The sequence below is a fragment of the Dipodomys merriami genome, unplaced genomic scaffold, assembly GCF_024711535.1.
Source record: "Dipodomys merriami isolate MVZ:Mamm:240054 unplaced genomic scaffold, mDipMer1.0.p SCAF_1, whole genome shotgun sequence".
Taxonomy (NCBI): Eukaryota; Metazoa; Chordata; class Mammalia; order Rodentia; family Heteromyidae; genus Dipodomys; species Dipodomys merriami.
Window position 1 is genome coordinate 8,093,155 of NW_027202270.1, and position 27,326 is coordinate 8,120,480.

Here is a 27,326-nt window from a genome sequence, read left to right on the forward strand (position 1 = left end):
GAAGCTGAGATCTGAGGATCATGATTCAAAGCCAGCCTGGGCAGGAAAGTCCCTGAGACTCTTATCTCCAATAAACCACTCAGAAAACTGGAAGTGGCACTGTGGCTCAAGTGGTAGCGTGCTTGCCTTGAGCTGAAGAGCTGAGGGACAGCGCTCAGGCCCAGAGTTCAAGTCCCATGACCAACAACAACAACAAAAAGAAATAATGAAAAGGAAAAAAATTAATACAGATAAACTTTCCCAAATAAATGTTCCCCAAATTTTCTTTGGTCCATGCTTGGTTGGATCCAAGGGTATTGAACTGGTGCAGAGCTGCAGCCGGCACGTAATGTACACATCATGATCCAGACGCCATGTAATATACACATCATGATCCAGAGTGCCTGAGTGCCTCTATCCGTGTGTCTCTGCGGCTTCTATGGAGCCCAGCACTGCAGGCTGTGCAGTGTCCCTAAGTGTCAGGCTGTATCTCTTGCCTACTGATCAATGTCTGATATCAGTGCCTATCCATATCAGAATTCCTGTAGGCTGGAGATTCATCTAGTAGACACAGAGCAGAAACTCAAAGACGGGATTGGCAGCCAGACCACTAACAAACCTTTGACTTCACCTCACTTCAGTCTTTTTTTTTTTTCCCTAGTACCAGAGTTTGAAGTCAGGGTCTCATGCTCTCCTTTATCTTTGTCTCCCAGCAGTGGACTCTATCAATTGAGCCATATCTAAATTCTGGTTGATTGGAGTTAGAATCTCTTGGACTAACTTTGAACCTTAATCCTCACACCTCAGCCTCTTGAGTAGCTGAAATTACAGGCATGAGCCACTGGAACCTGGCCAACTTTTTTTTTTTTTTTTTGTCAGTCATGAGGCTTGAACTCTGGGCCTGTCCCTGGGCTTTTCAGCTCGTGGCAAGTGCTCTACCACTTGAGCCACATCACTTCCGGTTTTCTGGTAGTTAATTAGAGATAAGAGTCTCACAGACTTTCCTGCCAGGCTGGCTTTGAACCGTGATCCTCAGATCTCAGCCTCTGAGTAGCTAGGATGACAAGTGTGAGCCACCGGCACCCAGTTCCCCAACTTTTTAAAGAGAGACATTATCTGCAAAATTCAGGAATGAGCATCCAGAAGGCAAATCCACTGTTAACCCCCCTCCGCCACTTCAAAGTGTTAGGAAATTCACCAACACCAGGGTGAGGTGAAAACATAATCAACTCAAATGTGACTTTCATTAGCTCATGAACTCTGGTGTGTGTGAACTCAGGGCCTGGGCACTGCCCAGGAACAGCGCACGCGCGCGCACACACACACGCGCACACACCAAGCCCGTGGCGTTTGCTCCATTGGTGCGTGTCTTGGTGGGAGAGCGAGCGCCAGCAGCAGGCCCGGGGTGCGCGCGGGGCCCAGGAAGCGCGGGAACCCTCTGAACGGCGAGCTGCCGCCAGCAGAGGGCGCCAGAGCGGCGCCGCGCCAGACTTTCGGAGGAGGAGGTTTCGGCCCGCGCGGGTGGAGCCGGGGCGGAGCCGGCCGCGCCCCCGAGACGGCGGCGGGCTTCCAGCCGGGGCCGGGTCCCAGCTCCAGCGGCCGCCTCCGGGAGGGCAGGCGCCGGACCCTCACCCTGGCCCCTCCACCCTGGGCACTGCAGTCTAAGGACTCGCCCCCAGGGCCAAGGCCAAAGAGTCAGATCTTCTGTCCCGAGGTTCAGTCCTCCCCACCCCCCCGCCCGCCTTTTTCTTTCTTGCCCGTCCCGGGGCCTGAACTCTCGGCCTGGGCGCTGTCCCTGGGCTCCTCAGCTCAAGGCCAGCGCTCCACCGCTTGAGCCACAGCGCCACTTCCGGCTTTCTCTGCTTACGGGGTGCTGAGGAATCGAACCCAGGGCCTCACGCATGCGGCGCAAGCGCTCTACCATTGAGCCACCTTCCCAGCCCCGTGGGAGGTCGCGGCGGGCCGAGGTGGGGTGGGCGCGGGGCCCGGAGGTCGGGGCGGTCCGAGCCGATCCCGGAGCGGGCGGCCGGCGGCGGCGTCTTTCCAGCCCAGAGCGGGACGCCTGGGCCCGGGAGTCAGGTGAACCCTGGGTTCCAGTCCCACCCGCGCGGGCCTCAGTTTCCCCTTTGGTTCAACTGCGGGGCCCCTTTCAGTCAGACCCCGTTTCTGAGTGAGCTCCGAGGGCTCGGGGCCGCGCGCGGGGCGGGGTGGGCGCGACCCCCAGGGAGTGAGGTCAGGCCGATCCCGGATGCGATCCCACAGATCCTGCGCCCGGAGGCTGCAGGGAGGCTGCGAGCAGCCTGAAGTCCTCCCTCGGGTCGGCATGGACCTCCACATCCTCTTCTAACCCCCCTCCCCCAACCCCATTGGAGCGGCGCTGAGCTCCCCGCCCAGGCCCCGGACCCGCCTTTGGGACACACTTGAGACTCAGATCGCAGGGTCCTGCGGGCCCGGCCTCCATCCCGAGCTGGCTAACGGCTCCCGGTCCTCGATCCTCCCGCCGGGCGCCCCGCCTCCTCCGGGCCCCGCCCCGCCGCCAGGCCCCACCTCCTCCAGGCCCCGCCCCACCCCCGCCAGGCCCCGCCTCCACCAGGCCCCGCCCCCGGTCCCGCCCGCGGTTGCCCGGGGAACCACGGTTCCTGCAGCTGCAGGAGGCGTCCGGTCCTGCCGAGCAGCCCCAGCCGCCGCCACCGCTGCCACCGCCGCCACCGGCCGCCGCCGCGCCCCAGCTCCGGCTCCCGCGCCGCCCGGCCCGCCATGCCTCCCCGCCGCGCCCCGGCTCCGGGCGCGCAGCTGTTGCCCGCGCTGGCCCTGCTGTCGCTGCTGCTGGGCGCCGGGCCCCACGGCGGCTGCCTGGCCAGCCCGGTGCCCGCCGCGCCCCTGCCGGCACCCGGAGCGTGCGCCTCGCAGCCCTGTCGGAACGGGGGCGTGTGCACCCCGCGTTCGGAGCCCGGCCACGAGCGCGCGGGCCCCGCCGCGGAGCCGGGCTACAGCTGCACCTGCCCCGCCGGCGTCTCGGGCAACGACTGCCAGGTGAGTGGCCGCGGCGGGCGGGCGGCGAGGTCCCCGCGGGTCCCCGCCGACCGCCACTGCTGCTCCCCTCTAAGGGGCTTGGCGCCCCCCCACTCCGCCCCGGACTTGGCTTTGGATGGAGCCGGCTGAGCCGCTGCCGGCCGGCGGGGCGGCTCCGCTGCCCGCTCTCGCTCCGGGGGCGGGGGGTCGTGCGGCTCCGGCTCCGAGCTCCGGGCGCGACGGCGGACCCCGAGTGGCGCGGGCCGAGCCCCGCCGCCTGGTTGCCCGCCGGTCCCCATGGTCCCCCCCCCGGGTCCCCGAAGAGGCGTCCGAGACCCGGGCGCGGCACGGGGGCGCGCCGTGGGGGCGCGGGCGCTCTCCTTCCCTTCCTCCCCGCCCGAGGCTTTGACAAAGCAGCCGGAGGCCGAGCGGAGGGCTCCGCGCCGGCGGGGGGCGGGGGCGGGGGGGCGGGCCCCGGGCCCCCGGGCGGAGTCGGAGCGGGCGTCCGGGCGGCCGCGGTCGCCCTTCGCGCGGGGCGCTGCTCCCGGGCGCACGGCGGCGGGGCGCGCGCGGGGCGCTGCGCAGCTCAGCCGGCCGAGGGATGGGAGGCGGCCGGCAGCTGCCCCGGACTCGAGATTTCCATGAGGACCTTGGTAGACAAGCACGAGAAAATAGAGGGCAAGGGACGCGGAGCGCCCCGGAGAAGCCCGTGGAGCCCCTGGGGACCCGGGCCGCGGGCCCGCCCCGGGGTGGGGACGCGTCGGGGACTGGTGTGGGAAGAATAAGTCAAGCCCCGCGAACGTGGGGGGCACACGCTGTCTCTTTTACGTTTAGGGTGGATTTGAAACAGTCAGGAGTTACTTTTGGTACCCCCCCCCCCCCCCGGCTCCTTTCTCCAAAGGAGGAGAGCATCTTTTTTAAAATTTTAATATGATAGGCGGTTATTTTATTTAAAAGTGAGATGGGAACGCTTGACCTTGACAGACGGACTTTTGGTTATTTGCCTAGAATCTTCTTCAGTAGGCAATTCCAAGCCCGAATCCCATTTTCCCTTCTTCTTTGTTAACTGGTTTCGATACCCAGTTACCGCCCCCCCCCCCCCCCCCAGGAGATGGCGATGGCGCTGAGTTGTGTGAACGTCAGGAATGGGTTTGGAGTCATTCCAGTTCAGCCCATCCTAACCACGGGAATAGGTTTGCTTTTGCAAACATGAGAACTGTACATTAAAAAAAAAAATAATCACAATGGGCCGGCGCTGATTTCCTCCGCTGGTCGAAGAATGCTATGACTTTATGTTTTGTTTGTGTTTTGCTTTAAGAAGCGAGCTGTTTCGGTTAAACTGCTGTTCCACTAACATGTCTGGATTTCTTCCTAGAAAGAAATAGCTTATTTAAATGGAACCAGGCTGGGTAGGAGTGGACAGAAGACAGGAGATTGTGCAAACCAGGTTAAGGAAAATGAGAAGGATCACTTTGAATTGGGAATTTAACACAACTCAATTTTTTTTTTTTTGGTGGGGAGGGGGATGATTCTAAAAAATAGGTATAAGAAATCTTTGGGGGAAAAAAAGGGAAGAGCGCTTCAGTGCACCGGGAAGATGACTAACAGCAGCATAAGTATTTTGATGTGTTCTAAATAGTGATTTGAGCCATCGGCAGTTTATTCAGAAGAGTCATGAACAAATCCATCCATATTGCAGAACGAGCGGTTCAGAATGGGTTCGGAGGGAGGCAGCTGGGGGCACTGCCCGGAGAGAACGAACCAACTGTCATTGTAACAGGGAAGCTTAGTGAATTTGGAATCGGATCAGACTTGGTTACCCAGAAGAACTTACTGGGGTGATTCAGAGCCTCGTAGCCCATAAAAAAATTGATTCCTAATGATTTTAATTTAATTTTTCATGAGTTAGCAGTAAGACTCAAGACTCATTATCTAGGGGAACAGAAAACAAAACAGGAAACAGTATCACAAAAGGCAATCTGAGCAGAGAAGTTAGAGAGAAAGAGAAAACAAACCAAAGCCACATGCTCAATTACAGATTAGGGGAAGGAGATTAGCCACGTCAGAATAGAACCGAATGCTCCCTGGACAGATTGGAAATGGAATTTTACCTCAATGGAAAGAGACTTTTAAACAGCATCACAAGTTCCCCGACCACACAGCAGTAATGCTAATAATGGTAGCATTAGAACATAGCTCTGAGGTTTTCTTTTGTCTGGAGAAACTTAAGAAAATTATAAACCACTAGTTGGAATTCAAATGGATGGAGGCTGTCTTTGGCTTTTTCTTTAAATAAAAAATTACCTTTAGTTGCACAGAGGTTGCAATTCAACATGGACAGTTCATCTTGATTATCTTGATCAATGTCACCCCTCCCATCCTTCTTCCCCTTCACTCCAACTCCACTCCCCCCTCAACGCCTACCTCCATCTTTACATATATACATGGAATATTATGATTGTATCTGGCCAGCTTTCCTCTCATTTATCTGCCCACCTACTTTTGACAGCCCCCTCCAACACATGTTCCAGCTTCCTGGTATTCATTTGGTTAAACCCTAAATTACTTGTTCAAAGGAATGAGGAAATATCCCAGTGGAATCCTCCCCTGAACACACCAGACTTTAGTAACCATGTGTGTGCAAATGTCTTTGGCTTTGCTGGGGCATGCTTTTGTGTCACCTGAGTAGCAGAATTGTGTGTCCTGTTTGGTTGAAGTCCGCCTGCTCCAGTTCAGTCAGCTGTGTCAGGTGACCAGAGCTGCCCAGGTCTTGGTTTCCTCATCCTCAAACTACCTTTGCTGCTTGATCGCAGACAGCTTTCTTGCCCTCTCCTTGCCCTACTTCTCTTCCCTAGAAGGAGGCAAGCGAATAAGAAAGCCAGGTGTGCCTGCTTTGTGGCTGCTAGTCTGCTCACCACTGGTGGACCTTCAGCCCCACTTGGTAATGGCACAGCCCCCAAGCCAGTCTCCTTCCTTTCCCTGCTCTAAGCCTTTGGCATTCTGGGTCTTCACTGAAGACACTTGGCGCCAAGGACAAGCAAATGGACACCAAGTAAAAGAGATGCAAATACTGCTGATAGGTTTGAAAAACCTCAAGGCTGCTCTGGCTCTTCTGGTTGTTGGGGGGGGGGGCGGGGGTGAGGGTGGAGAATGGGCCAATATCAGAGGTGACAGCTAGCGGGCCTACCATTCTCTTCTGCAGAGGGAGGCCTCCAGGAAACGGCTTCCTTCTGTGGAACGGACATTTAAGGCAGGGATTATTTTAATGTGCACTAGTTTTGTTTATAAGACATGTTTTAATGCTAATTCTTGGCTAGTCAAGAAGACAGTTGTTTCTTTTCATTGCTTATTCCCTAAGGATCTTACCCTTCAAAATGATAGTAAAAACGTGTCAATGTCTGTTCCTGGATGAAAAAAGGCACTCATGGAAGTGCTTTTAGTGCTAGTTATTGCTAATCATTAAGCTGACTCCATAATCCTCTCTCCTGACTAAATATGCTAACTTGAAACAATGGTACTGCTTCAGAGGATTCCAGGTTTGTCTGTCCTTCCTTCCTTCCTTCCTTCCTTCCTTCCTTCCTTCCTTCCTTCCTTCCTTCCTTCCTTCCTTCCTTCCCTCCTCCCTTCCTTCCTTCCTTCCTTCCCTCCTCCCTTCCTTCCTTCCTTCCTTCCTTCCTTCCTTCCTTCCTTCCTTCCTTCCTTCCTTCCTTCCTTCCTTCCCTCCTCCCTTCCTTCCTTCCTTCCTTGCTTCCTTCCTTCCTTCCTTCCTTCCTTCCTTCCTTCCCTCCTCCCTCCCTCCCTTCCTTCCCCTCCCTCCCTCCCTTCCTCCCTCCCTCCCTCCCTCCCTTCCTTCCTTCCTTCCTTCCTTCCTTCCTTCCTTCCTTCCTTCCTTCCCTCCTCCCTTCCTTCCTTCCTTCCTTCCTTTCCTCCTCCCTCCCTCCCTCCCTTCCTACCCCTCCCTTCCTTCCTCTCCCTTCCTTCCCCTCCCTCCCTCCCTCCCTTCCTTCCCCTCCCTCCCTTCCCCTCCCTTCCTTCCCCTCTCTCCCTTCCTTCCTTCCTTCCTTCCCTCCTCCCTTCCTTCCTTCCTTCCTTCCCTCCTCCCTTCCTTCCTTCCTTCCTTCCTTCCTTTCCTCCTCCCTCCCTCCCTCCCTTCCTACCCCTCCCTTCCTTCCCCTCCCTCCTTCCCTCCCTCCCTCCCTCCTTTCCTTCCTTCCTTCCTTCCTTCCTTCCTTCCTTCCTTCCTTCCTTCCTTCCTTCTTTCCTTCCTTCCTTTTCTCTTTTCTTTCTTTCTATCTTGTACTACTGCTTGGACTTTTTCAGTTAAGGCTAGAATTCTACCACTTGAGCCACAGCTCCACTTGCAGCTTTTTTTTTTTTTTTTGCTAATTAATTGAGATAAGAGTCTCTTGGATTTTTCTGTTCAGGCTGACTTGGAATCTCAATTCTCAGATCTCAGCCTTCTGAGTTGCTAGGATTACAGGCGTGAGATTTGCAAACAATGTACAACAGTAAAGAAAGAATTCTAGTTCTCTGTCTAGTGTCTTCTCTACTGGACTTTGTATGCACACATCTCATAGTGCACGCAAAAAAGTCAGGTATCAACTGTAATGTCAAAAGACCTTCCTTCTCTCTTGCTTTTCTTTTTTCTTATCTTTAAGTATTTGAACAAAGAAGTTTCAATTCAATATGCCAGTTGTGAGTAGATTACATTTTGATCAATATTGTCCCTTTCCTTATTCTATAAGTTTTCGTGACCTTCAGAGAGTCATTGACCCTCCCTAAACCCTCAAAAGGATAGTAATGCCCGTCTTATTTTTGTTAGCAAAATGATGAAACTCAGAAATGAGAATGTAAGTTAGATCTTCCAATATGTTATAAGAACTATGTGTGAATGAATAATTCTTCTTGAAGACATGGTCTAGCTATGTAGCCCCGACTAGCCTGGAGCTTGCTGACCTCCTGCCTTAGCGTTCTTCATAGTGAATTATAGGCATGTGTCACCATACCTGCTATGAGAATGAATTTTAAACTATTTTGAAAAATATTTTAAAATGTGATATAAAAATTCAAGATATACAAAAGGATTTTTTTTTCTGTGTAAAATATGATTATACCAATTTATTCAGTATTTGTGGCTGTTTTCCTTCAGTGAGCTCACTGTCTTTTCTCTCTACTGTGATGAATTATGCTGTGACATAAGTGTAACAAATGGCTGAAATGAACTGTATTAAACTTTTGTTTTTACAGATGTATAGTTCTTCCATCCTGAAATAAATGATTTCGCAGAAAAGTTCTCAGTGACTTGACATTTCCTTTGAAAGAAAAAAAAAGTGTCAAAAGTATTGTAACAAGTTGAAGAAAAGAAGGTGACAGTCGACTCTCCTGATGCTATTAAAGATATTTGAGAAATTTTGTGTCTTGTTTTCTTGGTTTAGGAACATTACCCTCCTCCCCTTGGGTGATGACAAAAATGTATTCTCATCTTCAGCCTCTTTGTTTCAGTGTCTTGGGTCACATCTTCCATCCAACGTGCTTCTGTTTGTGCCCTCATTTCTCAAGCTCCCAGAGAGGGAGACAACCTAGCCTGAAGTTGAAGGGCATTTGAGTCACAAAGCAAACACTTGCTGTATTTTTAGATACAACTGAGGAGACAGCCGTGGTCATTGCTGCTCAATCCAGAGGCAGAACTGCTGAGTCCTGCCTCTCCCCGCCCCCTGGACAGCCCCGCAGCATGGCAGCTCACACACAGAAAGCCTTCATTTCTCTCTCTTGGATTCATCTACATGGGTACAAGACCCTGGCTACATACTAGATTCACCGGAAGATTTAACCTGAGTGCTGCAGTTCTAGTCTGAATTGGTTCATGCACGGGGCTGGGTCCTGGGAGCTTTTAAAGGCTCTATTGAATCACTAGAGTCCTGCCATCTCTCCTCATAGCCTTGTAGCCCCCCCCTCCACTCTTGTTCATCAGATGGGATGCATGCCCAATTCCTGAGACCAGAAAGTGCCGGACACTGTTCCCTAGTGGTACAGGTTTTGCACCTCCTAGTGGACTCTTGAGTGGGAGAAATGCAAGACTCTGGCTGCCCTTCAACCGGCAGCTCCTTCTTCTGAGACAAGGTGTGAAACTGGGGTCCTGATGGCATCCTCAAAGTGCTTGTACCTTCCCAAAGTGTCTGCCTCTTGGCCGGGACTGAGCATGCCTAGAAAGTCTATATTGTTGTGTAATCTCTGGTTATTTTAATGTGAACTCGTTATCCTGCTCCCACTTAACCACTGGGATGAGCACGTTTGAGAGGGGCTCGTTCAGCCATCTGTATAGCAATTTCAAGTTGGTGAACCTGTCAAGATCCCTTCCTCCCTCCTTCCTTCCTTCCCTCCTTCCTTCCTTCCCTCCCTCCCCCTCCTCCTCCTCCTCCTCCTCCTCCTCCTCCTCCTCCTCCTCTTCTTCTTCTTCTTTTTCTTCTTGTTCTTGTTCTTCTTGTTCTTGTTCTTCTTCTTGTTCTTGTTCTTCTTCTTCTTCTTGTTCTTGTTCTTCTTGTTCTTGTTCTTCTTCTTCTTCTTCTTCTTCTTCTTCTTCTTCTTCTTCTTCTTCTTCTTCTTCTTCTTCTTCTTCTTCTTCTTCTTCTTCTTCTTCTTCTTCTTTTCCTTCTTCTTCTTCCTTCTTTTTCCTTCTTCTTCCTTCTTCTTCCTTCTTCCTTCTTCCTCCTCCTCCTCCTCCTCCTCCTTCTTTTGTATGTCATGGGGCCTGAACTCTGTCCCTCAGCTCTTCAGCTCAAGGCTAGCACCCTAGCCCTTGAGCCATAGTGCCACTTCTGGCCTTTTCTGCTTATGTGGTGCTGAGGAATTCAGGGCCTCATGCATGCAAGGCAAGCACTCTTCCACCGAGCCACCTTCACAGCCCCAGCTTTTTCTTCCTTAAAGAGAACGTAAAGGCATGGGATTACTGGAAGGTCAACGTAGTTATCTACCTGGGCCGGTGCATCCTGCAAGAGAAGAATTCAGATGAGACCTTCAAAATGAAGGTCTTCAGCAAATTTATTAGGAAAGGAATATGGCAGAGAAAGGAGATTCTTATGTGGTATGATGCCACAGAAAGATGCCACCTTCAGGGCTAGATGTGAGCATTAGGTTTAAGTAGAGAGAGAATTGGGGGCAGTTTATGAGTCCCAGGTATAGGTGTGGCCTGGCTGGTCGTTATCTCAGTCTGGGTCTCCTGGGTTCTGGGGGAGCTGTCGTCATTTGAGGGGAGCAATCTGGTCATCATGTGTTGGTTTCTCTAGCTCAGGGTGCAGACTGATCATCTAGGTCATTGTCACATTTGGGAGTGACCTGTCCTGCAAGGCTCTGCTGTTCCGAAGGGTCCTTTCCTGTGCCACAAAGGTACCGGTCAGGTCTGTCTTTCCTGCAAAGCGACTGTGGAGAGAATGGTCTAGAACAATGATGGACACACTTGGAAGCAGAGCTGGCAGGTTCTGTGGCAGCAAACACAATTCCAGCACCTGCTGCAGACATACTTGCTGCTCGTCTCTAGGGTGAGCAGAGCAGCATTAGCCTTTGGGGCTTGAGCATTTATTGAGATTGCCCATGAGGAACTTCTGTCCCCAGGTCCGGTCTACCGGGCCAAGGTCACCTTGAGCTGGGACGTCTTAATCACAGTATTTTGTCTTGGAGACTGTGTGATTTCATCCTCCATTTTAGGTTCCTTTGCCTTTTCCCATGGCTCATGGCTGGCTGCTACTTATCAATGGGGCTTTTGAAAAAGAGAGCATTTGAGACATGAAATCAGTGCCCTTAAAAGAAAGATGATTGGAGAAAGCGGAAGCTCCTGAAGCCAAGTACATGGGGCTGGCCTTTTGAATTTGAATGCTGGGACTCAAATCTGGTTGTTGTAGCTCATTCGAAGCAGGATTTGGGTTTCAGTGAAAGTAATCCCTAGAGAGGCAAGGTCTGCAGCCCTTCTATTCAGGATCTATCAGAAATCCAGGCGCCACAGCTGTTTGCCTGATGAGGACGTTGGCTGAGATACAAAGGCTCCTAAGAACCTATAGTGTTCTGGTCAGATTTCTATAAGGTGTCATTGGAAGATAAACTCCACACTTAATTTTCAATTATGGAGTGTATTTAAACAGGCATAAAAAATGCTCAACACATCAAATGCAATCATATAGGAAGGGAAGATTGAACACAGACAGGATATAAAGAAACCCAAGATCCACTTCCAATTGATCTCCACTGTTGTTCCTGAGACAAAGGATTCCCAGACTTTTCTTTTTATTAGGTACAGTTTGCATAGAGTAAAATCACCCATTTTAACATTTATTTGTGCAAATTTGACATGCCGTTGTAGAACTGCTACTAAAAATTATCCTGTTGTTCTTTGGAGTGAATCCTGGCCCCTGCCCCGACAGGTTCTGGTTTGATTTCAGTCACTGTGTGTTAGAGTATTTTAGACTTTGCCAGAAAACCACACAGACATGTAGGTACAGAGAACAAAGAAATTATTGACGAGAAAGGGGCCAGTGAGACCCCTTCTCACAGGGGAGAAGTGAGAAGAAGCGTCGGCTATTGTCTGAGGTGACCTATATAACCTAGGAGGTTTAGGAGGGGCTGGAAGGAGCTAGGAGGTGGAGACCCCGGTGTGGACGTGCGGACCAGGGACTTCATCATAGTGAACTAGGATTGATGGCTACTGTCCAACTAGTAGATAAGGGTCCTGCAGCTGCCCAGACCTGAAGGTCACTCTAAGGGGCTCTTGCTGCCTTCTATGGTGGTAGCTGCCCCAGAGAAGTGCCATCCCAAGGTAGAGGGGGGTTGGAGGCTGATTATTTACCGCCTTTACTACATGCGCCCAGTGTTGCCTAGGAAGGGAACATGCTAAGCTGTGGGAAGGGAGCTCATTGGGCTAACACTGTGGTTTTGTCTTTATTTTTTTGGTCAGTTTTGGGGCTTGAACTCTGGGCCTGGGCGCTGTCCTGAGCTCTTCAGTGCAAGGCCAGTGCTCTACCATGTGAGCCACAGGACCACTTCTGCTTTTCTCATGGTTTATTGGAGATAAGAGTCTCAGGGAAGCCAGGTGTCGGTGGCTCATGCCTGTAATCCTAGCTACTCAGGAGGCTGAGATCTGAGGATCTTGTTTCAAAGCCAGCCTGGGCAGGAAAATCCAAGAGACTCTGATCTCCAATAAACCACTAAAAAACTGGAAGTGGCCCTGTGGTTCAAGTGGTAGAGTACTAGCCTTGAGCTGAAGAGCGCAAGGACAGCACTCAGGTCCAGAGTTCAACCCCCACAACTGATTAAAAAAAAAAAAAAGAGTCTCATGGACTTTTCCTGCCCACAGGGAAAAGTGTGGTTGGCTTTGAACTGTGATCTTCAGAGCTCAGCTTCCTGAGTAGCTAGGATTACAGGTGTAAGTCACTGGTGCCCGGCTTGTTTTTATCTTTTCTTGAATGTCATAAATATGCCCACCCCCATGCTTTTCTGTCTTGTGCTGTTAGATCCATCCCTGTGGTTCTGGGGAAACCAGTAGTTGGTTTCTCTTATCCATTTTATGGCTCAATTGAAACTGGTGCATTCACTCACCGACGGATAACATCTGGTTTGTTTTTGTGAATAAAGCTGCTGTAATCGTAGAGTATGGGTCTTTAATACTGGACATATGCTTTCATTCCTCTTGAGCAAATGCTTGGGATTAACTGGAAATCCTAGGTCATGTGGCTAATTCATGTTAAAAACTTCTAAGAAGCTGCTAAGAAGTTGCTTGGTTGTTTTCTGAAAGAGTGATATTATTGCATTTCCATCAGCAAAAACAAAAAACAAAAACAAAGCTTCAGCTTTGTGAACTCTCGTGTATTAGTTACTGTACTAAGTGTGGTACCTTGTGGTGGTTTTGCTTTGCATTTCTGTAATTACTATTGGTGAGCACCTATCTATTCATGAGCTATTTGTCCATCCCAGCTGCTTTGATGAATTGTCTGTTCAAATGAGTGCAAGAGTTCCCTCCCTCCATGTTGTGCAAATACATATTCCATAGATGGTTTATAGTATTTCCTAGCTTTTAGTGTTCTTAATGGAGCCTTACAAAGGGTAGTGTTTTCCTTTTTCTTTCTTGTCGGTTGTGGGGCTTGAACTCTGGGCTTAGGTGCTGTCCCTGAACTCTTCCTCTCAAGGCTAGTGCACTACCTCTTTGAGCCACTGCACCACTGCTGGTTTTCTGGTGGTTAATTAGAGATAAGAGTCTCAAAGACTTTCCTGCTTGAGCTGGCTTTGAGCCATGATCCTCAGGTCTCAGCCTCCTGAATAATTTAGGATTATAGGCTTGAGCCACCAGCACCCTGCATGTATTTTCCTTTTTCTTTTGCTAGGGCTGAGACTTGAACTCAGGGCCTCAAGCTCTTGCTTAGCTTGCTTAGACCTCTAGCCCATCTTTTTGCTGGTTAATTGGAAATAGTCTTTTGGGCTTTTCCTCCTGGGGTGGATCCTCTGGATCACAGCCTCCTGAATAACGAGGATTAAAAATATGAGGCACCATGGGCCTCTACAAGGTAGATTTTTAATATTGATAAAATGTAATTTACCAAGTTTTCCTTTTATGTTTTGTGCTTATTTTTGTGACTTATCTAAGAAATCTCTGCCTAATCTGGGGATAAAAAAATGTCCCTCCTATTTCCTCTGTTTTAGGTTTTTTATTTTTTTATTTTTGTCAGTCATGGGCCTGAACTCTTGGCCTGGCCGCTGTCCCTCAGCTCTTCAGTGCAAGGCTAGCGCTCGACCACTTGAGCTACAGCACCACTTCCGGCTTTTTCTGCTTATGTGGTGCTGAGGAATTGAACCCAGGGCTTCATGCATGCAAGGCAAGCACTCTACCACTGAGCCACCTTCCCAGCCGCATGTTTTAGGATTTTTAAAAACCAGCAATTACTAATTTCTTTTTTTGTATTACCTTTAGGCAGTTGTACAAACAAATTGCCGTCTGACAAAGCACCCATCCCTCCCAACCCTCCCCCTTGCTTCATTCTGCTTAATTTCTAGGATACACATCGAATTATTGCCTGCATTTCCACCTGCTTCTCCTCTCCATTCATCTACCTCTTTCCCCTCTGCCCCACCCCTTTTGAGTACCCGCTTTAAGCTTTGCATATAGAATCTATTTTCAGACAGTAATTGTTTTGTGTGCATGTAGTTTTGCAGTAGCTTTTCAGTGTTGGCATATGACACCCAGTTGTTCCAGGAACATATGTTGACTTTCTTCATTATTTTGTCACCTTTGTCCAAAATTGTGCAGAATTATTAGACATGCAGGTCTGACTCTAGACTATTATATTCCACTGAATTTAAATATCCGTGGTTTTTTTTCCTCCAATTCCAGTCTTTTTTTTTTTTTTTTGTCGGTCATGGGGCTTGAACTCTGGGCTTGGGCACTGTCCCTCAGCTCTTCAGCTCAAGGCGAGCGCTCTACCACTTGAGTTACAGTGCCACTTCCGGTTTCTAGTGATTTATTGGAGATAGGAGTCTCACGGTTTTTCCTGCCCAGGCTGGCTTTGAACCGCGATTCTCAGATCTCAGCCTCCTGAGTAGCTAGGATTACAGGCGTGAGCCTCCGGCACCCGGCCCAATTCCAGTCTTGAAACTACTGGAAGTCTACAGTTAGGTTGTTGTAAATCCTCTAAATCTGTCAAATTGGAGTCAGTAAAGACATTTTCGCACCTATGTTCATTACTGCACTATTCGCCATAGCCAAGTTATGCAAACAGCCCAGATGCCCTTCAGTGGGTGAGTGGATCAAGAAAATGTGCCATATATATTATATACACACATATACAAATATACATGTGTGCCACATATATTATATACATGTGTATGTTTTATATACATATATGTATCATATATATGTGTATAATATATGGCATGCATGTACATACACATGTACACATGTACATATACACATTATATACACGTGTATGTTTTTTTTTTTTTTTTGGGTCCGGTCGTGGAGCCTGAACTCTGGGCCTGGGCGCTGTCCCTCAGCTCTTCAGCTCAAGGCTAGCGCTCTACCACTTGAGCCACAGCGCCACTTCCAGCTTTTTTCTTTTTGCTTATGTGGTGCTGAGGAATCAAACCCAGGGCCTCGAGCATGCAAGGCAAGCACTCTACCACTGAGCCACCTTCCCAGCCCCACGTGTATGTTTTATATACATATATGTATCATATATATGTATAATATATGGCATGCATGTATACACACATGTACACATGTACACATACATGTGTACATGGTGTATATAATATGTATAATGTACTTTCATACATCTGTCAGGAAAAAGAATATGGACATAAATTATGTTACTAAAAATTATGAACTAAGAAAGACTCAGAGAGACTCAGGGGGGCATGTTTTCCCTCATATGTGGAAGTAAGGTCTAAAATATAAACATGTGAAAATATATGCACGTATACACAAACAGTAAAATACAGCATACACTGATGGATGGGAGTGGAGCAAATCCTTTGAACAATTAACTGACAGTGAATATCCTGGAGATGAAACTATGTTCAGTTTGAGGTAGGTAGGGCTTAAGGAGAAGAGAACTGAGGATTGGAGAGAGGAGTTGTGGGCAAAAAGAGTTACGATACTCAATGTACATATGTGAGAAGGGAACCAGGTAACTTGAGGGGACGGTGGGCTGGGATGGATGGAGGGGGATGATGGAAGTGGTGGCATTGATCCGGATGCAGTTTATTAATTAATTATTTTGTTGGACGTGGGGCTTGAATTCTAGGCCTCGGCGCTGTCCCGGAGCTCTTCAGCTCAAGGCTAGTGCTCTACCACTGGAGCCACAGTGCTATTTCCAGTTTTCTGAGTGGACTTTCCTGTCCGGGCTGTCTTGGAATCACAATCCTCAGATCTCAGCCTCCTGAGTAGTTAGGATTACAGGCATGAGCCACCAGCGCCTGGCTCATTCATTGTGTTTATAAACAGATCTGTTGAGCTGAAAAAAAAAATAGAATTCAAGAGAAAAATAAAGATGTATTGTACTCAGAAATAGACATATTGAATTTGAAACCCCTTTAAACAACTACTTCAAAGGAGGATTTTATAGGAAAAGGATTTTATAGGAAAAAACCCATCTATTCACAGAAGAACCACTGAAATGGAGAAAGGAGATGAGGCATTAGTATCTGGGGAATTTCTGGGCAGGGACTAAGCCAAGTGTCAAGAGTCTGGCACTATGAAGTTGCAGGATACAGAGTGCTCAGTTAGTGCTCAGATAACTAGCGAACACACACACACACACACACACACACACACACACACACACACACATACACGTTTATATTTTAAATAATGCACATAATTTGTGTGATGCTCAAATTTAACTAGGAAGCTTGTATTTTAATTTGCTAAAGCTGACAACTTTACCCCAAAGGCCTGACTAATCCCTACTCCAGTTCCTGGCTGTTTTCTGAAGGGCAAATCAATGGTGCCTTAAATTCTGGCCAAATAATGACACAAGGCACATTTTATTAGTTTGCATTTTAAAATAGGAACTAAACTTACGGTTTTATATCTTCATGGACCATTTTAGAGTAACTTTTAAACCACCAAAGCATTAAAAACCCACGAAGACTTGGTGAAAAAGCTCTTGTGGCAGACATACTGTACATTCTCCATCTCTTCTTCTAACCTCATACCCTGAACCAGTCAGGCTTCCATTTGAAGTGTAGCTTCACATTTTCTTGTCTTCATATAAACATATATCAATGCTATATAAATACTTCTTTGTTTATGCAAATATTTTATTTTTTTAATTTTTATTTATTTTTTATTGTGAAAATACTGTACAGAGAGGTGACAATTACATGGGCAAGATAATGAGTACATTTCTTATCAAGCATTGTAGCCTCCTCCTTTGTTTCCCCTTCCCATCCCTTCCCATCCTCCCCCACCCCCCCACCCAATGCTCCCCCCCCCATCCCCCCATCCAATCCCCCCCCAAAGTTGTAAAGTTCATTTTTGACATAAGGACTTGTACTTCTCATTGTTGCAATGGGTCCACCTGTATCCCTATTTAAATGACTTGTTTTTCCCCTTCCCCTCCACAAATTATACTGACATCAAATACAGTGAAAGCGCAGGTTATACTGTGGGGGAGGGTCATACAAATATGCAAATATTTTATATAAAAGCAAAGCCATCTATGCATTATGTTCTGGAACTTTTTTCAATTTTGATCATTTTTCTATGTCTTTAATCAGAAAGTAAACTTCTGTTATGATGATTATGATGATAATTTCGTCCTGGTACTGGGGCTTGAATTCAATGCTTCGTCTTCTTGCTTAGTTTTTTTCCCACTCAAGTGGTTCTCTACCACTTCAGCCAAATCTCTATTTCTAGCTTTTTTTTGTTTTGTTTTTTTTTTTGTTGTTGTTGGCTAATTGGAGAGAAGAGTGTCATAAAACTTTTCTGCTGGGGCTGGGAAGGTGGCTCAGTGGTAGAGCACTTGCTTTGCATGCATGAGGCCCTGGGTTCGATTCCTCAGCACCACATAAGCAAAAAGAAAAAAGCCAGAAGTGGCGCTGTGGCTCAAGTGGTAGAGCACTAGCCTTGAGCTGAAGAGCTGAGGGACAGCGCTCAGGTCCAGAGTTCAGGCCCCACGACCGGACCCAAAAAAAACAAACCAAAAAAAAACTTTTCTGCTCACGTTGGCTTCAAACTACATCCTCAAATCTCAGCCTCTCCTGAGTAGCTAGAATTACAGGTGCAAGCCACCAGTGTCTGGCCAAACTTACTTTTTTGATGGGAGAGTAGCACTTTCTTTTGTATTCCCCATTAGTGCTGGGGATAAAACTCAGGGCCCCATGCATGCTAAGCACATGCTCTTTCACTGAGCTGCATGCCCAGTCTCTAACTGTATGAATACTTAACTATTCAGTCTTTATTGAAGCAGCTTTGTTCATGTTGGCTTGACCACACACATGAAGCACATAAGGAATACGTACATGTATTCTAATTTGGATGAGTTTCCATCCAGAAAGTTTGGACAATTTTGCATATTTATTAGCAGCATATAATCCTGTTTACTCACATTTTCGTTAAAACTAGTATTCCAAATTTTATTACATGTATGATAACTGATAGGTAAACATAGTATCTTATTATTCTTTTTACATTTTTATGTTTAAATTATTTTTAAGTATCTATGCATGTATCTATGTATTTATATCTTAAACTGTCTGTTTTACAGTGCTCACTCTTACACATTCTTGGCAAGTTCTCTACCATTAAGCTACATTTCTAGTCTTCTATTTGCATTTTTCTTTTTCTCTTTCTTTCTCTCTCTCTCTCTCTCTCTTTCCCCCTCCTCTTCTCTCCCCTCCCTTCCCTTCCCTTCATTTTTTTTCTTTTGTGCTAGTCCTGGGCCTTGAACTCAGGGCCTGGGCACTGTCCCTAAGCTTCTTTTTGCTAAAGGCTAGCACTCTACTGTTTGAGCCACAGCACCACTTCTGGCTTTTTCTGTATATGTGGTACTGAGGAATGGAACCCAGGGCTTCATGCATGCTAGGCAAGCAATCTACCACTAAGCCACATTCCCAGCACCTCTATTTGCATTTTTCAAACTGTGAATTACCTTTTCTTATTTTTGCCTAATACTTTTCAAGTTGAGCTTTTTTTCTTTTTGCTCTAATTGATTTGCAATAACTTTTTGTTGTTGTTGTTGGTGGTGGTGGTCATGGGGTTTGAACTGTGGGCCTGGGCACTGTCCCTCAGCTCTTCAGTTCAAGGCTAGTGCTCTACCACTTGAGCCACAGCGCCACTTTTGATTTTCTGGTGGCTAAATAGAGATAAGAGTCTCACAAATGTTCCTGCTTGGGCTGGCTTTGAACTGAGATAATCAGATCTCAGCCTACTGAGTGGTAGGATTATAGGCGTGAGCCTCTGGTGCCTAGCTAGTTCTTTGTTAATGAAGGAATGTAGTCCATAATTTACACACAGTTTTTCCTTTGATTTTTGCTTATTTTCAACACTGTTTATCCTTTAAGAACTTGTAATTTGGGGTTTTTATTTAGCTGAAAAGCATTAATTAAAGTCCTTATGTTTGATACCATATGCTGAGTATGGTCTGATTTCAGCCAATTGTTTCCTTTTGAAGAATTCTATGTTGGCCAGGTTTGTACTAAGTGTGGATCCTAAAAGTACACTACTATGTGTAGCTCCAACTTATTATGCCTGTCATATGAAGGGCTGACATAAAATCACATTTAGATATTTTAATTTGTCTTGACATCTCATTAGGACTGGAACACTACAACCATTTTATTGGAATTCCTTATTTCTCTCTCTCACTCTAAAGTATTAGTGTGAACATTTTTTCTTTAATAATTGGCATGAGTTCCTTGGTATTTTGCTAAAATGACCAAGTTAATTTTAGTGGCATTATTGGATAATAGAGCATTTCTTAAAAGTCTTTGGTGGTGTAATGGTCTGATTTAAAAAAAGTCCCTCATCCAAGCTTGGGCAGAAAAATTGGCCTAATATTCAGCAAAATGCAAATTTCCCTCAAGGCTTAATCCCCACATTGTAATTTTAGCCTTTTCTCCCTTGAGAATCACCTTGTTTCTTCGGACCAGGGATTTTTGTGGTTCTCTATCTTCATTTCTTTTCTTGAAAATTGGCCGTTGGATTTTTTTTTTTTGGACTGTGCAAAAGGGAATTCATTTATTTCTGTAGAAAATCCTCATTATGAAAGAAATAATAGAGACAGAAAAATGAGAACTAATATTAGCATTTCTATGAGGCCCAAAATAAACTCTCAGCTGGAGAGAAGTAAATTTAATAATATTATTATTTTTTTCTTGTACAAAGGGAGGGTAAGATGGGGCAGGGTGGGGGTTTTGGAGCTGTTTGTTTCCTAGAGGAGAAATTGTCTTATGTTCTGTTCTACTTGGTCATCAGATACAGACACATTTTTAGAAACCACAGGTTGATAACATGCACGGTTTAACTTGCTCCCTTCCTTTCAGAAGACTAGTGTATCCTATAGATATTTTACATGCTTAGGAAAGGATTTATCATTTTTTTCAGTATCTTTTTTTGGGGGGAGGGTGTCCTAGGTCTTGAATTCAGTGCCTAGGTACTGTCCTTAAGCTTTTGTGCTCAAGGCTAGAGCTCTATCACTTGAGCCAAAGCTCTACTTGCTGTTTTTTTTTTTTTTTTTTTAATGATTATTGGAGATTATAGTCTTATGAACTTTCCTGCCTGAGTTGTCAACGAACTATGATCCTCAGATCTCAGCTTCCTGAATGGTTAGGAGTATTATAGGCCTGAGCTACCGGTGCCCAGCAGGAAAGATGTTTGTCTGTTTGTTTGTCTGTTTGTTGATGGGAATTTAATCTTTTCTTCCATCAGATCTTCCTATATGGAAGTATGCTTTTTTTTTTTTTTCTTTTTGGTGACCTTATTGGGGCTTGAACTTAGGTCTTCATGCTCTATTTTGGTTTCTTTGATCAATGTTAGTACCCTACTTATTGAGCCACATCTCTACTTCTGGATTTTTGCAGGTTAGAGATAAGACTCAACTATGATCCTCAGATCTCAGCCTCCTGAGTAGCTAGGGTTATAGTCTGCTTGTGTTTTTTCTCCTATATATCTGAAAGTCTCCATCACGTAGGAATTCCTAGTAAATGCTGTCCAGGAGATGGAGACCAGCAGGGGAAGGACATGGGTGGGGTGGTTTGGTCAATCCCTCTATCTCACTTTTTCCTTCTCCTTTCCTGTGTGTCCCTAGAGACTCCCTCCTAGCTCTAGCAGGTCTCTTTCTAGAAGGAGGAGTCTGGGTTCTTGAAAGGGCTTACCAGTCCTCCTTTGAGGGTCTCCAAATGAAGGGCTGCTTCAGAAATGAGGACTGGTATGGACATTTCTAATACTCCACTCTCAGGGCTCTGAGCCAGCGCATTAGAATCAAACCGAGTATGGTTTAGGGCACCAGTGGTTGTCGTCTGTATTATAGTCAACATGCAGTAAAGAGTCCTAAAGAGTCCTAAGCTTTCTCTAATCCTGTATGGCCTATTTTCTGTACCACAAACCAGTCTAGACATACATGTGGCCTTTGTGTTATCTTAATTTTTTTATTGAGGTGAAAACGACCTAATATGAAAGTAACTAAAGGGAATAATTCAGGGGCATTTGATCACAATCTAGATCTAAAATATACTTTTCATCTGGCAAGGATTCACTGTACCCATTAAACAATTAATCCCCATGCTTTCCACTTTTCTCCCAGTCTGTGACAACTGCAGATGTGTGTTCTGTCCCTAGGGCTTTACTGATTTTTCATATTTCATATAAATGGAATAATATAATATGTGATTTTTGGGGTTTAGCTTTGTTCACAGGGCACATAGATACATGCATCTTTGAATATATATTATTTGAGATTCACCCAGGTGTAGCACATATCAATACTTCATTTCTTCTTTTTTTAAAAAAAATTATGCTCAGTGGCGCTGTAGCTCAAGTGGTAGAGCGCTCGCCTTGAGCTGAAGAACAGAGGGACAGCACTCAGGCCCAGAGTTCAAGCCCCACGACTGACCAAAAAAAAAAATTATGCTCATTGGCTGACACTGTACCACTTGAGCCACACCTCCAAGCCCTTCATTTCTTTTCTATGGCTAAATAATATTCAATTGTACATGTACACCTCATTCATCAACTCATCTGTTGATGGACATTTGTTTCTACCTTTTAGCTATTGTGAATAGTGCTGCTAAGAACATTTCTACAAGTATTTGAGTCCCTGTTTTCAATTCTTTTGGGTATATACACAGGAGTGGAATAGCTGGCTCGTGTAGTCATCTATATTCCCCTTTATTTTTTATTTGTCTGAGTCTGGGATGTGCACTTGGTATCTGATGCTTTTGCTCATTGGCTGAGACACATCTACAACCCCTCTAATTTAGCTTTTTGAGGAACTTCCAGGTGGTTTTCTATCTGCATTACCTTCTTATACAACCTGCACCCCAGAATCCTTTGTGGATGGTTTTTGCAGTCTATGGACATGCCAGCCAGGTGTCCTCTTGCTATTTTTCTTATCTGGATACATAATGTCCCAGATCCTCATCCTGGATCTGTCTTCAGTTCCAGTGCACTGACCTGTCCAGTCAGTCACTGGCCTGACGCCGTGTCCTGTTCATGGGAGGCACCTACCTGTCCTGGCTCCCTCCTGGCGCACCCTTGGCTTTGTACAGCTCTGTAGTCCGATCTTCCCCAGGGTGGATCTGCCTCATTCTAGTTCCTATGGCCTGCCCAGCTCCTCTGGGAAAAATCAAGAACTTGCTAGAACAATGGGATTGGACTTAGATGTCATGATTCAATTGCCTCATTTTATTGAAGAGGGAAAATTGGAATACTAATATGCAAGGCAATCGGCACAGGGCTGGAGAAAGGTCTTCGATAGGCTGTTAGGTAGCCTTCAGAGACCCTGTACAGTTTTCCCTTCCCAGGCCTGACCTCCCACCAAGCACACACAGTGTATCATGGGGAGAAGCAGAGCCTCCCCAGTGATGACTGCGGGCTGTAATGCCACCCCGACGGCCTTGTTTGTTAAGGAACTAGCTCTCACGTGGGTTGATGGAGAGCACTTAGGTTTAATGAGCTCGGTGTAAATGAGTGGGCTGGGGGTGGCACTCCTGTACTTGCTGATGAGCCAAAGCAAGGGGAAAGGGCTGGAGATCCTTTGTTGCTTAGCAACCACGGCTGGGTTCCTTGGTCCCTTCACTCTGACCCTTGTGGATATCTTCAGGGCTTGGGCTTGGGCAGTGGGGGCGGGGGGGGGGGGAGGAGGTTGATAATGAAGTTTGGAAAGGAGGGTGAGGGCGGTGTTTTGTAGGCTCAGTTCGAATCCTCATACACAAGAGTTTTCTTCCTTCCTTCAAACAAACAGCCAATGAGCTGGCAGCTCTGCCACCCACCCAGTCTGAGGACCAAAGAAGCTCACAGCACAATCATAGTCTCAGGTGAAGAGTCAGAATGAAAGAATGAACCTCAGCCTCCCCCCCCCCCCCCCCCCCACCGCTGGCGCTCTGCCAGGCCTGCCCACTCACAGTGTCACATGGAAATGTCCGGCTTTCTGGAATATCAGGAGAGAGGAAGAGATGAGCTCCTTGCACTGTCTGGAGAGTTCATTCGTTCCACTGGGGACTTGAATCTGAGTGCAGTGAACTGGAGGGTGTGGTAATGTGCCTTGGTTATTTCATGAATTTTTGTAGAAGATAATGAAGACCAACGAGATAAATGTGGGAATCAGGATTTAAACTTGCCAACTCCTGACCAGGGCTTTTCCCCCAAGTGTTTAAGCTCAGACATTTCCAATCCTGAAGACAGGCCTGTGGGTGGGGATTTCTATCGTGTTCTTATGGACATTGAGACTCAAGTGACATGCTTACTTCTATAGATGAATAGCTGGGGGTAGATCCCTTTCCTTAGATTATGTGTTTTAATCATTACATTTCTTTCATTTGATTGGTGAGGAAACTGAAGTAGACAAGATTCTTGGTGACATGGCTGGAGTCATATAGTAGGTGGGTTGAGATTGCATCTTCCGTCTACAAATGCAAGGACTTCCTCACATAGTATCACAGCTCTCTGCCCTCCTGATCTCTGTAACACAAGAAAAAAAATCCATACAGGATATTGGGCACAAGCTGGGTACTCGTGGCTCATGCTTGTAATCCTACCTACTCAAGTAGCTGAGATGTATCACAGTTCAAAGCCAGCCCAGGCAGGAAAGTCCATGAGACTCTTACCACTAAACAGTCAGCAAAATGTCACAGGTGAAGTTGTTGCTCAAGTGGTAGTGTGCCAGATGTGAGCAAATAAAAAAAACAAGAGTTTCATACCCTGAGCTAAAGCCCTAGTACACACACATACACACACATGTATGAAATACAGACAAAAAGAAAACATGTTAGTCAAGCTCTCAAATACAGTTCAAGGCTATGAAGAATGAACTTAAATAGTAGAATCCTATGGTATTCATGGAATCGTTTTATTTTGTCTTTAAATAGCTGTGCAACAAAGTAGTATATGAAACAATGGATTTTGATCAGTGTCACCCATTTCATCATTCTTCCCATCTGAATCTTTTTTGAAACTAATATATCTTAGCTGGACATGCCCTTATTTTAGGCTAGACTCAGAAAAGCATTTTCATTTAGATTGGAAGTAATTCTGCATAGCCTAATGCTTCCCCCCACCAATATTCTCAGAAATAGCTGTGTGGAAAGTGTGATTTTATTTTTTAACTTACAGGAAAAACATAAGAATAAACTGAATTAAAATGATAATTAACTTGCATAATCACTGAGACAGAAAGTTCAATAATTTGGTTAACTACAGCTAAATGCCAATAGATATACTGATTTTAAGATGATGTTGCTATCTCTATCTGCATGAGTATGGATAGAGCAGAAATACAATAATGTGCTTGTTTTTTTTTAAATCCCACTTCTGGATATCTGGACAACAGTGAAAGCAAAGGACTCAAACAGATATTGGTACAGTCAGGTTCATGGAAGTGTTATTTGTGAGTGCGTGTCAATGGATAACTGGGTACACAAATGAGGGGTGTGCGTGCAACAGAATATCATTGAGCCTTGAAAAGGAAGGAACATCTCAGCCAGGCTACAACCTGGGTGAGCCCTGAAAACATTACTCTGGGTGGAGAAAGCTGGCCACAAAAGGAAAAATATTGTATGGGAGACAGAAAACAGAAGCAGGAGGGCCGTAGAGGCCAGGAAAGGAACTGGAGGTTTGGAGTTTAATGAGTTCAGAGTTTCAGCTAGAGTAGACTCAGGTTTGGAGGTGGGTGATGGTGATGGTTGCGCCCCACTGTTGAATGTAGTTAACATCACAGAACTTGAGCGTTAAAAATAACTACAGTGGTAAAATTTCCAGTTATATAAATGTTTCTACAATTAAAATTTGATTTCAAAAGTATAACGGCTAAACACAGAGAAGAAAAATCTGAGGATAAAATATGGGATAATGATATATACATAATGAAAATTAGTACCTACTCAGTACCTATTCTGAGGACCAGCTAAAGGGGGAGCCTATGTAATATCAAATTGGTACGTTTTTTTTTAATTGGTACATTTTTAAATGACATTTGTCCATGTCATAAACATTTCCCAATTTAGTGACATGAATTACTTGTGACATCCTCTTCCGATTTTAAAGCATCTGTAGGATCTATGGTGATGGCTCATTTTGATTTTATTGATCCTTCTTTTGTTATATTTTATCAATTTCTGTTCTTATATTATTTTCATGTTTTTCAACTTTCATGAGATTAACTAATTAATTGGATGTATCTACAATTTCTTTTTTTTTTTTTTTGTCGGTCATGGGGCTTGAACTCTGGGCTTGGGTGCTGTCCCTCAGCTCTTCAGCTCAAGGCGAGCACTCTACCACTTGAGCCACAGCGCCACTTCCAGTTTTCTGGTGGTTTATTGGAGATAGGAGTCTCACGGTCTCTCCTGCCCGGGCTGGCTTTGAACCGCGATCCTCAGATCTCAGCCTCCTGAGTAGCTAGGATTACAGGCGTGAGCCACCAGCGCCCGGCTTACAATTTCTTGATGTGAATGACTAACTGGCATTCCTTTTCCTCTAGTCTTAGCTAGAGCTGCCACATATGCTTTGTAATGTAATATTTTCACCACCACTTATGAGCATTTTTTGAATTCATTAATTAGATTTGGTTAGGGTTTGTTCATTTCTAAGATTTTCCTACTATAATAGATTGTTAGTGTAATTGCTCAATGACCTGAGAACATATGTGATTTTGGTATTTTGGTTGTACATTTGTATAGTTATTTTGTTCTATAAAATCTTGCTTTGGGGCTGGGAAGGTGGCTCAGTGGTAGTAGCACTTGCCTTGCATACCTGAGGCCCTGGGTTCGATTCCTTAGCACCACATAAGCAAAAAGAAAAAAAGCCAGAAGTGGTGCTGTGGCTCCAGTGGTAGAGCGCTAGCCTTGAGCTGAAGAGCTGAGGGACAGCATCCAGGCCCAGAGTTCAGGCCCCATGACCGGACCCCCCCCCCAAAAAATATCTTGCTTTGTACTTGTTTGTGCATAGAAGGTTATAATCACAATCTTTTCCTAGTTAATTGGTTGACTCATACTAAAGCATTTCTCTTTAGCTCTAGGTTTAAAAAAATTTACTTTAATATTAACTTAGTCTAATGTGGACATAGACATGCAATTTTTCTAATATGACATTTTCCAATTGTTTTACTTTCTATTTTTCTGTACTCGTAGGATACAGAGGCTAAAACCCAGTATCTCACACAGGCTAGCAACCAGGGCTCTAGCACTAAGAAGCATCTCAGCCTTCTGCATTTATATCTTACAAAGGTACTTCTCTTATAAAGAATATGAAGTTGGGTTTGGTATTTTATAGAGTTTGGCGATGTTTGTCTTTTAATGATTTCTTTATATTTACTTACTGATAGGGTTGGGTTTAATTCTGTTCTGTTGCGGCTCTGGCTCGCCCTCAGTTGTGAAGTCTTCCTCTGTGGGGGTTTGTCAGGCTCGCCCTCTGGAAGCTCAGAACTCTCATGTTCACCCTCCCAGTCAGTAGAATTCTCATCAACTTTTGTCCATTTTTCAGCTACATTTGCAAAACTCAGATATGCCTGGAAGAAAAAAAAAATCTTCCCTGTTGGATATGGTTCAGGGTAATTGAAGCAACTTTTGTTCTACTTTTAAAATTGTTATGATCAGCATAATTTGTTTGAATCTCCAGAGTCAACTTTATAGGCAACAAAAGACTAAACAATGCTAAACTTTGCCAATACACAATATGGCATATGTCTTTCTTTTTTTTTTTTTGGTACTAGGGTTTGAACTAAGATCCTAACAGTTCTAGACCAGTATGATACCACTGAACCATGCCTCCAGTCCTGTTTTTCACTGCTTGGGATGACAGGCACGTTCCATTCTGTCCAGCGACGGGTTGAGGTGGGGTCTTGAGAGCTTTTCTGTCTGGTTGTCGTTGAACTGCATTTCTCCTATTCTCAATCACCCAAGTAGTTAGGATTACAGGCTTGAATCACTGTTCCCAGCAAAGAGACTGTAGAGTTTTCTTTGTGGGTGGGTACAGGGTGTAGGGGGGGGGGGTTGTGTTGGATAGTATTGAGGATTAAACTCAGGACTTTGAGCTTGCTAGGCAACTACTCTTCTACTCAAACCATTCCTCCAGCCCATTTATTTTTTTTGGCATGTCTGTGCTATTATTGGGGCTTGAACTTAGCTTGAACCACAGCTCTACTTCC

General features: G+C 45.8%; 1 protein-coding gene across 1 annotated transcript in view; it reads left to right on the forward strand.

The window, feature by feature from the left end:
* Window positions 1–2,616: 2,616 nt before the first annotated feature.
* Dner (delta/notch like EGF repeat containing) overlaps window positions 2,617–27,326 on the forward strand; it is a 283,104-nt gene continuing 258,394 nt past the window's right edge. The window contains exon 1 of the mRNA XM_070015431.1: window positions 2,617–3,012. Coding sequence (XP_069871532.1) covers window positions 2,737–3,012 — 276 coding nt within the window. The 5' untranslated portion in view covers window positions 2,617–2,736. The remainder of the gene's footprint in view (window positions 3,013–27,326) is intronic.